The sequence below is a fragment of the Anneissia japonica genome, unplaced genomic scaffold (genome assembly GCF_011630105.1).
Source record: "Anneissia japonica isolate Jap-2015-1 unplaced genomic scaffold, ASM1163010v1 scaffold1884_len437306_cov177, whole genome shotgun sequence".
NCBI lineage: Eukaryota > Metazoa > Echinodermata > Crinoidea > Comatulida > Comatulidae > Anneissia > Anneissia japonica.
In genome coordinates, this window is record NW_022753199.1 from 125,275 (window position 1) to 137,486 (window position 12,212).

The window sequence follows — 12,212 nt, forward strand, 5'->3', positions numbered from 1 at the left end:
AGGTGTATTCTTAATTAATGATACGAATGGTTCAATTAAAACGTAAAAGGATAAAATGAGAAATAAGAAGAATTATATTACTGTAGTCAACTGAGTGATAAAACAATGACATGGCAGTAGTATTTTGTGAACGTAAATATTTACATTACGGTATCCCTCCGCGCCATTCGGAAGCATTGTACGCCGTGAGAACCAGTTCGGCGTTTGTTTACATTTTGGTATTCATTGACTACGTACGTATACCGTACCGACTGCTTGCTGTTTTAGTCATTGTAGGCCTATTATAATGATGGAAAAACTACACATGAATATTGGCCGTTTAAAACATTGATAAATAATTGTGATGGTATTATATATTCGGACATATTTATCGGGAAATTTATCAACTATCCAGTGTTGATAGAGAGAACTAGCTAGCTAGAAACGCATTGGTTTAATTAATTAAGATCTTCCACATTTTGAGGTCCAACTTGGTTAACGCACAATCACAATGAATAGAATTGATGTTGTAAAATTATTTGTAACGAATAAATTTAATTTGCAAGAATTTTTATTTTTCTAATTTGTTGAATTTTATCTAAACGTTAATCACTATTCAGTAGATAAAAATATAGCGAAAAAGAAATCAACATTAGATACGATTCCCCTTGGTATAAAATGGGCTAGACCAATTATAGATTGGCTGAATAATATTTACGTATTCCCGCGAAAGACCGTCGAGACCATACCCATATACAACCTCTTTCGGAGAAGTACTGTTTTGTATCAAAGGACAACAAAGTATTTAATAATTTAGTACATTATTTTCTGATCCTCTATAAAAATGAGCAAATCAGACGCGGAAGCACCTGCTATACCTGTAAGTATCATTGTTTTTATTATTAAAATAGTAATTAAAACTATTAGATATAAACTGGTTAATTAAATCCCGAGCATCGGCTACTCTAATATTCAGCCACGAGGAAGAGATGAATGGGATGCGTACGACGAGTACGATGCCGTTTTTTGGCGCCGTTTATTTACTACTGTTCAGTGTTTTACTATTGATAGCGATGCAATTTATTGATTGTTCATCTAATTCATACCATTTTGTTTACTTTAGATGAAATGATATAGTGTTTATATATTTTTAGTTATTAACGAACTAAAGACGAGATTTGCTGCTTCACAAATTCTATCGTGATCGGTTTAACTGTATGAATGAACAGCTAAGAAATATGGCCGGATATCTTTGTTCTTGTGAATGAACGCCCAGCGTGGTTGTTGCACGTCGCAGATTTACCTCTCTTCTCACTCAGTGTGCTCTAACTTTACTTTAGCTTGCTTATCCCCTGTCTATTGTATTATATAAATAAAAAGTTATGTCTTTTCATACCAACAACTGAGGTAGGCCTATAACAAAAAAAGTACGGTCGGAATTGATGTTCGTTTTATTCATAATTTATCGTGACTACCTAGCTTCTCTAGCCTCCTTGTTGGGCATGCACTGATCATTCGATAATCTGCATGCTTTTCTTAACTTACTGTACTATCATATCCTCTATATTCATAGTCTTCCATGCACTCAAGGCCTAGAATGTTTCAGCCTAGTCTAGGTTGCCTTAAATGACAACCAACGTCATCTTAGGGTTCTAATTATCAGCCAAATCTAATTAGGCCTAGTACTGTTATTATTTGTTTTTTTTTTACAATAAATTTGTTTTGGTTGGTCTTTATTATTATTTTCAATTTTTTTTTAATGGAATACTTCAGCAGTAGTAAGTGTTGGAGGGCAGATCCAGACATTCTATTGTGCGAGTGCATACTCCCTTTTTATCCTTTCCGTCCTTCAAACTAATTTCCTATCTTAAAAGTTCTCATCTCTTTCCCTGGCCTTCCGGTATCCTGATGAGAATCGCTCTGATTTCTGATAAAGTTCATGAACTATGTAATTATGTCTAGCCTAGGTCTTAGTTTGGTTTTTTTTTTTTTTTCTTTCTTTAAAATTCAGGTTGTGCCAAACGGGTGACTAATTTGTTGCTAAATGCATGCATTATAATATGATGTACATTCATTACATTATAAATACATTTCCAAGAACCCAGATAAGTTTTTTTTAATGAATCCAACAAGAATTATAAAAGGAAAGTTTATGAAGTGTAGGTAGGCATATGTAGTGTGATCATTGGTTTATTCTGGTTCCTGGTTGTTCAGAAGCTTCTCACTATGCCTTGTAAGTACAAACATTGGTATTTCTGGAATGCGCCAATGTAGAGATTTCCTATTTCACCATCACAGGGTTCAAAGATACTATAGATGCCATAAATTTTAGTTGTCAAAACTATTAGTAAAAATGCAGATATTTTTTAACATGATTATGCTTTGTTTGATAACAAAAAATAGAAATACAAATATGTTTGCAGAATGACTACTAGTTTCAAGTTTTATGCAAGTCATTTCAGTTATGTAAGTAAAAACCACACTACAAAATTTCTGAAGATATGTAAATAAAAATAAGTACAGAAGAACACTTTCATTAATATCGCTTTCAAGATTTGTTTTAATTAATCTGCTTCTCAATTTCAAAGAAAATCTGATTAAACTACTGTATATTATGCAAATACGATACAGTTCATGTTCTGATTAAATTAAATTTCATTGCAATTATGGAATTAATTAATAATTAATAATTAATCCATAATAATTAATTAATAATTAATTCTTTCCACCCCCAAGAAAGAAACAGCTTTACTCAAGCCAAAATTGTAGTGTAGATATTTGGACACACAAATTCTGCTATCTATCCATTCATACACAAACATAAACAGAGTAGTGTCTGTTGTGATGAGGACAAAACCACTTTATGGCCAATAGTAATCACATGTCAGTTGAGGGATGGTCTTAAAAATTCTGTCAATTTGATCAATTACATAATATTGTATTATATATATATATTGCATAAGAATATATTATAGAAATCTCAATTTTGTGTCCAAAATTTGATTTTGTCTTTTCTAGCTACTTTCCTTTCTATTATCTAGATGAGTTGAAATGCTAAATAATGTCATTAGAAAATTGAGATTATCCCTGATATGAGCCAGACTATTGAAAATGCAAATTAGAATTAACTGGTAAGGCAGGGTTGAATGCGTGATTATTCTCTCCACACATCACGTGTATTACTGAATTTTCAACTGGAAAGTAATAATGCAAAGAGGCATATTTCAGGTAGTACACACCTTAGTCTATCCATGGAGGAGTCTATCCGGAAGCTGATGGCATTGTTGTGATTACGAAGACAGGCGTGAATGGTTGTAGGTCTGCTTCCATCTATTGTGCGATTAAAAAGAAAAACTACTTTTGCACTGTACTGCATGCTATACTAATTTCCATTAGTGGTCTCCTTTCAATAAAACACCACTTTTTAATTTGAGGGTCTTTCATTAGAGGGAGATTTGTATTAATTAGTTTCCACTTAAATATGTCAGAAATTATACACACTAATAAACAAAAACAATAACGATAGTGAAGAAAGAAAATATCAGTGAAGAAATCTAGACAGGAAGCATGTCTTGTAATTAGGCTTATATCGGTACTACATATATGCTGCTACCCAATAGGATGGGGTTACTAATTTAGTAAAAATGGTGGGTTTTGAACAGCGCCCTCAGTTAACACAGCATACAGACCTTTTCTTACCACTTGTACACGCATATTCACGAGGCTTGACACGATTGATAAATAGCTGAGTCATTATGTACTCTAGTCATAAGGTACCGTAGCCTCACTTAAAGATAACAATTATTTCGAATATAGTTCGGCCTCTTAATTCGAGAAAATTTAGGGTGGACTCGGGGCCTTTTATTGCACCTGTTGCCATTAAAAATCAATGAAAAGATGTATTGAAAAATATTTATTTGCTTAAGGCGCCTATGATATTTCTTGACAAATATTTCTTCAAATTTGATGAAAATAAAGTATTTCAGTTTGAATCACCAAATAGCGTTCTTTACACAAGAATGCTTTGTGAGTGTAGGTTATCTGGCGATTTTTTTTTTTTTTTTAATTCTCTAATAAAATATTTTTATTTTCTCCTGCCTAAGTGATTCAGTTAGGTACTTTTGCTAATCAGGAATATTTTTTTTCTTTTCAAAATTAAATTTGCCACACAATATAAAAGAAGTCTCGCCATAGTTAGATACTGCTACTAATTTTCCTTGACTACGCACAACAAAACAAACACATTCGCTAGCTAACACGTGGCATAAACCATGAATGAATCTTGTTCAAGTACTTCCTCTATCTATTATTCCCTTATCGCGAGTTATATCCTGTGTTTTCCTAAGGGTTGATTATAGTGTACATATTAGCATTACTGTACATGTGAAAACTTAAGTACATACATTCCAGATAAGGGGTTGTTGTAATAAGTGTTTACCAAGAGGGCGCCTGTTAATTTCGCACATATTGTACTATATAAACGAACACATTTTAGAGTCATCCCAAATAACCTGCTCACTTTAATAATTTTATACCACATAAAAGTTTTTCACTCTGCCCATTTAAAGAAAAAAAAAATACAATAAATATTAATGTTGTGAAACAAAACAGAAACCTTATTTTTAGAACTAGACTAATTCAATAAATTGGCTTTCCTCATTTAGAATTCAGATTTAACAAGGAACTATATTAAAAATATGGATTAAATGTTGTAAAAACATAATGTTAATGACTTACTTGATAATTAAAAAAAAATATTATGGTTCATTTATCACTCTACAATATTACAGTACAGTAACGGTTTGTATACCATTCAACTTGGTGATATAACATGCGTCTACTTTAGATAAATGGTTTTTGGCACAAAAGGTATGTGTAACAAACATGTCACAAAAATAAATCATTTGCAAATGAATATCATTTTAGATAACTAGGTAACACATTAGTTGTAGCTTCTGAATATTGCCATAAAAAAACAATGCCAACATATGGCAAATATGTGTACAAAGTGAACTTTGTATCTAGTGTACTGTGGCAAAATATAAACATTAACACCATTAGTAAAGAAGGCAATTCATGTTGGCATGCTGCTTTGGGGATCTTGGTTCTCGTGACTGGTTCCTGGTTCCCCTGAGAGGGGTAATAAAATACCCCTAGATTAGATTAAACAGTGTTTTCCAAGATATTTATTCAACATTTGCAGCGGCTTAAATATGAATGCAAAAGACAGCACAATACTTTGATAGGAAATGGCTTGAATATTCCACGTTCGCACTCACTTCCATTGATGGAAATTAAAGCACACTGAATTATGCAGCAGCTATGAGGGAGGGGCTTTGTATACTGTATCGTTGGCAGTTTGCCAAACTTGCCAACCAGCTAAATCCAGTCAGAGGCATTACTAAATACTACTTCGGTATTCGAATGAAGAATTGTAATTATTGTACCTTAGAACATATTGAATACACTACATACATTTTAAATGCATTATTTGGTATAATTTTCTCATAAAAATAGACCGTTGATGTTGATAAACAATCTCTAAAACTACATTGTTTACGTTTTTTGTATTCATTTAAAAGTGTGTTGCTGACGCAGTTAAAATGCGCAAAAGCAGAAAGTCACGCATGCCAGTAGTATAGTAAGATCAATATATTGGTTTGTTATGTTGTCGACAGCATAGTAGCAGGAGCTTTATTTACAAACAAAGGAATATCAGCATGGTTGTTGATAAAAAATGCTGTGAAATTTAGTATTTATAAAGATACTTTTACAATGATTTATGCAATAAAAAAAAAAAACCTACAGTAATTGCTGAGATTTTTAGAAACTTGTATTCCTTTAAAGATAACATGCCTCCCCCCCCCCACAAAAAAAAATTTAAAAAAAAATTGGAAAAACCCTAAAACATTCAATTACCAGTTCATTTAATGGATGAAATATGCTAACTTCCAACCAGAAACAGATCCAACTAACATTAGTTTTCGATAATTTGTAGACATTTTACTACAAAAATGTTTAAATTGGTTACACCATCCTTTGTACCTATTGTAAGCAAAAGCATTGAAAGGCCGGTTAATTAACAGGAAAAAAAATTTTTTTTAATAGTTATTTTAATATTCTTATTCAAAATGTTTTTAAGTTGGATACTAATTGATACTTGGATAATACTTTGATACTAATTAATTGATTCGGATATGGAATTGAATATTTCATTTTTATCGCATGGCAATCGGTACGTCTTATAATTTTAGCAAAAAACAGGTATTTTTTAAAATATCGAATGTTCGTCAATTTTTACAATGTTATAAATCTGAAAGTGATTTTTCGATATTATAATGAATTTACTATATTTAGAAATTATATTTTATTCCTATTTATATTCTGTCACTCAAAATATAATCCATGGAATTATTTGTTGTCCCAACACCAGATACAATATGGGGATTTTGAAGTCAATATGTCTGCTAACGATTAAATGCGTGTTTGGCCATGTGACTTGTTCGTAATTGTGACGTTTATAGCGTGAGAACCAACCAGATGGTAATCTATCTTGGCTCTGTGTCAATAGAACTATGTTGTTATCATAGCTACAATAATAGATAGTAATTTTTAAATAATTTCTTAAAGTTATTAAAAGAAAGTTATAGGTCTATCACAATACCGTAAATGATCCAATAACTGCTGCAGCACTTATAAATTATTTTGATGATTCAGCGTGGTACGTAGTTTACAGCGGCGCTTAAAAAAAATATTGTAACTGCTAAGATGGTACAGAACCGTGCAGTATGCCAGTCTTACTTAAATTCCATAATTTATTCCTCGAGAAAATTAATTGGTTATGGAATAGTATCTTGATACAAAACATCAAGTCGCATATGTTTTTGTGATGTTGAATAAAATTGAATATCTTTAAATATACATCGCAAAGGTTATTCAAGCACGGCTCTAAAGCGAGAAAGGTAGATTTAGTGCGGCACATATTTGTGAGAAACGGTAAGAGAGATATGCTTATTTGAAAATGAAGCTTATTCAAGAGTGGCGCTTGTTTGATCATTTCGGTCAATGTTGAATTTTATATTTCCATTTTGTGCTGATAAATAATTAATACCGTAGATTTTGTCTTTTAAATTAGGAGATTTTAATCAATAAGTTATTAATGTATATTCCTCAAACATTTCTCCCAGCCAATGTTGTTTCATTAAGTACCAGATAGCTTACAGTGGGTATGTAAAACTTTTCTAATTTAATTTATTAATTCTTTAATCAGATCATTACAAGTTTTAGAATCTAGGGCTACTGTATACAGTAGACATTAGAAAATGTTTACTATTCTGTTGAACTGTGTTTAGTTTCATCTGCGTGTGTAGCCTTTGGCTAAAATCGATAAAAGATTGGCTGGGTTTTTTATTTGGTTGGACTGAATCCAACATCCTGGTCATCGAACAACAAACAAAATTGATGTTTAAAGATGCAAACTAATGCATGATTTCATAATTGGCCTTCATTTGTCCTCCAAAAAACATTCTTGTTTGCTAATGCAACTATTCGATCGGCTAAAGTTTATTGGATCGGTGTTGCTTTGATCTTCACCATACATACATACCAGTATTTGAAAATTAAGATTGCAGTTCAAGATAAATTAAATACATAATGGAATTGAAAACAAATAAATATGTTTATGTGATAACATTTTTTGATAATGAGATAGGTAAGACCAGGATTAAGATAAGACTGCATTTCTCATGGGTGACAAAAGTAGTGAAGACAGAGTGGAAATAATGCCAAAGTAATGTTTTTGACAGACATTCTGAAAGACACTGAATGAACTTCAAATACTGCACTGTAGCCATTAATTTTTACAACCATTAGTTTTAGCATGGTTTTAATCTGTATCCAGGATTTTGACAACCCTCAATTTTGAAATCTGAGAGCCCCAGACTACTTACTTTTTCATTTGATCTTGTAAATCATGACTTGAAATATTTTCAAATCCAGACCATTTTAATTATTTGAACATGTTTAATTTTGGACTTTCACCATAGTCACTCGATAATTGTGCCAAAATACTTTTTCGTTGCTCAAGCACTGATTTAGGGTCGGTCTGTTTGTTGGCAGACAATTTTATTTTACATTACATTACATGTTTTTTTGGGTTTTTTTTGCTATTAATCATACTAGCTTTAATTGCATGCTTTTTACATTGACAGAAATTAACAGGGTGTTTATAATTAATTGTAAATTTATACTAAATATAAATGTCACAACATTGAATTTAAATTTGTTTTTTTACGATCAGAAATCAATCGAAGGATTGTAAAAAGGAGGGTTTTACAGTACAGATGCTGTTCCAAATACATCAACAGATGGTTATGAAAATGTGAATACACAGTGTCATTTTAAAGATCATAATAACAAGCACATGGAAATGAGAAAATATGCGAATCATGCACAGATGAAAGTCTATAAAAGAATATTCAACCCAATTCAAAAGTTCAGATGACATTTTGTCTTTACCCCAACCTAATTTTAGTGGTGGAGTAGAAAAGCATTGTTAAAAGTGTTTACACTGGGTATTTTTGAACCGCCTTCTCTACATGCCGCTTGGGAATTTATTGATATTTTGGCGGGAACAATGGCTGGATTTGTTTTTCATTGATATTTTGTGGATATTTCCGATTGCCGTTTTAACGAAGCGTGATTTCGCAGCCTTCGCCACTGGAGGGATGGTTACAATCGAAACGGTACACTCAACCTGGTACAGTAACAAGTAAATGGTTTTTTTTAGATATTTGTAAATAAAGTATAAAAGTAACCATGGATTATTGATGTAGTTAATTGCTTGATTTATCTGGCTAATTGTCATCAGCCCAACAAACTGTTCTCTGTTTAATGTCTGCTTCAGGCTAATTAACAATAAAAAGCAAGCTTCATTGGGGGAAAAGGGGGGGGGCCCTAATTGAAAACTTGAGGGTTAATAATAATATATTTACTCTATTATATTACATAAAATATTGGTTGGTGTATCAGACCCACACTCGTAACGTGTCACCAATTTTCCATGACTTGTGCATATTTTAAAGTTTGGAAATTAGTGGCATAAATTCCCTTTCATAAACCGTGTAAAGTTAAAATACAAAGTTAAGTTTCTCTTGTGCTTAATAATGCTTCTGGGGTTTTTTTTACTTTAACAAATGTGGGTTTAATTTGCATAATAGAATGATCTTGGTAGGGACTCTGCATGCTCTGCAAAAAACAAAAGCCTATTGAAACCAAGTGAACAGCAGTGTCGTGTTGCAAACGCAGTTTACAAGCGGTCTGTCTATACAATTGCTCACAGTGAATTAGTACTAGGAATGTGTTAAATTATTGAATGAGCCATTGGTGCAAAAGGAGTTAAAAAAAACACTAGAATTTTTAAATATTAGGCCAAATAATAAATAAAGCATGTTTCTCACCCTCTACTGCATTTTTCGCTGACTTTCACAATGCAAAATGTACAGAAATTCCAGTGAAAAATCTTCCCTTGGACAAGAGAAAAAAGCTTTATCCTCTAATATTTAAAAATCGTAACCAGAAACATATTTCTATTATGTTTTATTGGACATTAAAAAAATTGTTACAAAAGCATAGGGAATTTTGTATCCCTTAAATGAAAGAAGGAAAACAGTAAGCAATATTGAATTACCCTAAAATTGACATTGTAGTACGTACTGTAACCCATTCGGAAGGCAACATTTTCCTATTGGCTTCACTATGCATACTATTCCCCATTACGGAAAGGCCTGAAATGTTTATTGGATGTATGAATAAACTTCCTTGTGTTGTGGTGGTAAAGTTTTACTCCTTTTTAGCCAAACAACTAAATCAAAATACTGCTAAAAATGGTTTGTTTTCAGTTTCTGTAGTACTACAATTGTAAATCGCTGTGAAATGTATGCGCAAAAAAAAAAATATGTATGCGCAAAAAAAAAAATACAGTATGTGTGTAGCTCAAAAAATTCCTGATTAGACGGACCATAAAATGAATTAGTAATTACTGTAGGAAGCAGGGATAATTGATTAAGGGAGCATCTACCTGCAGAGACAGATAGTGGATGTTTATGCACGATCGGATTGATCGGTAAAGATAAGTTAAACCTATGCGCAACCAAATGCCCTTTATTACTTTCTATTAAAGTATAAAAAGATTTAACAGCTAAATAATACTTTCTAAATTTATTAGAAAAATTATCTGTGGATAGTATTTCAAGTGATAAAATAATAATCATATTTTTAATGAACAGGCATTGCAGGTACCATTAAGAGTTAAATTCCAGTTACCGGTAATCAACGCAGCATAGATGGGTCAGAGAATTCAGTGAGTTGTAGCGATAGAGCAGAGGTTATAGCAAAGTACGGGTTTGTGTTGATTAAATTTGATTGGTGGATAGTAAATACAGTATTATCTAATTACCGATGTATTTTATGTGGATTGTTATAGTCTCAAGTATCCGACCCATATGTCGTGACCTTAAAAATTTCCTCCAACTTACAATATTGGAGAAGACCCCACCCCTCCAAGAAAAAAGAAGAAAAAATCCTAATTCGAATCAACTATGCTTTAATGGAGTTTCAAATGGAGTTTCAATTGTAAGGATAGGATGGTTGTTTTTTTTAGATAAATAAAAGGTTGGTTGCTTGTTAAAATGTTTTAATGTTGTAAATATGTAATTTTGTCTGAGAAAGCATTCAGTGAATTAAAAAAAAAAAAAATACATCTCTCTACTAATGTTTTCAAAACATAAACACATATTGGGAGATGTATACATAACAAAATCGCCATTGCTGCTCTATTTAGCGCGCAATGAGAGAATGAGTTTCCTTTTAGCTTGACCTCTTTTACTCTATAGGGTGCCTCAAATGCCAGCCATAACTTATGTATGACAAAGAATTTGGTGTCTGTATTTTAAAGATCATAGCGTGGAGTGTTGAAGACGATATTAGCTTCATGGCCACATGCTGTTCTCACAAATTTTTGTACCGTGTCTCGCATATCTTGTGTTGAAAATACCAGACAGTGTGTACATGATGTAAACGTGAGAACTAAGGTCTTGGAAGTTTGCCAGGTTTGAGTTATTCAGTTCTTATACCCATTGAAACTACTCTGTAGAGATCGGTTGCGATGCAATCGGTGGTAATCCAAAGCTGATTACTGTTGATCGCAGTCAACAAAACGCATACAGACCAACACAAACTTAACATTCTAGGGCCTTGGCCTCCGGTGTTTAGGCCTATGTTGACCGACCTCAGCCAAGCAGTGCCTGTGGAATTTGTTGCGATTCGTTGCGATCGTATTCTGATAATAAAGATTGTAGCACCCAATCGCAACGGGCAACAATTGCGATATCAATTACTTATCGACTACTATTGGTGAGCTTTCACACACGATTTTACTTTGCGATTAGGTGTCGCAGTTCTTCAACCAATGCGATGCTAGTCTGAATGGGGTATTAGCCAAATTGTACTCACTGGAATAAAAAGAAAATCATATACAAATAAACAAACATGAAAAACAATCAAAACATTGTCGGAAAAGATAACCTACTTCATAATATAATACATCCCAATTTGTTTGGTTGATTCTGTTGCTGAGGATTTCTTGCTGCTTGTGGTATTTCGATCGAGTGTGGTCTAGTAGGAAAGATTCGTTTGAATTGGCCCAGATTAAATGTAATTCCGTATAAATCTGAAAATGCTATGTAGTACTTGAATCATAAGCCAGGGGATATGTTTTTATATCTCTTTGTGTTAATGTTAATCCTTTTTATAATGCGTAATAATATTTAGTAATCCAGAGTGATTTTGTAGATTTGGTACTGTAAACCTTTTTGGATAGTACAAGATTTATTTTGAATGAGGGTAGTATTATATTTAATATTGCTATCTCAGTTCACAAAGTTTAATGAACTTCAAAAACTTGACCTAAACTAATTATGAAATGAAAGATACTCACTGGCAAGCCAAATTAATCAATTGATATATTCTGTTATGGATTAAAACAAAACTTGGCACATGTTAAACATTTTGCCTTAAAGAGGGAAATTGGCATTTATAGAGCTTAGGCCCTATAAAAGAATATTATTAGTTTACTGTATCTTGGCTGGAAAAGTTATGAGGGAGTGGGGCTTTTATTTATTTATTTTTTTTATTTTGCTTAAGCCAAGTATCGCCCAAAGGTGATATTCAAAGAT

The 12,212-nt window shown here is 32.4% G+C and overlaps 1 protein-coding gene across 1 annotated transcript in view; it reads left to right on the forward strand.

The window, feature by feature from the left end:
- The first annotated feature begins 701 nt into the window (after positions 1–701).
- Positions 702–12,212, forward strand: part of LOC117122736 (sodium- and chloride-dependent glycine transporter 2-like) — a 35,657-nt gene continuing 24,146 nt past the window's right edge. Inside the window, exon 1 of the mRNA XM_033268433.1 lies at positions 702–859. Coding sequence (XP_033124324.1) covers positions 824–859 — 36 coding nt within the window. The 5' untranslated portion in view covers positions 702–823. The remainder of the gene's footprint in view (positions 860–12,212) is intronic.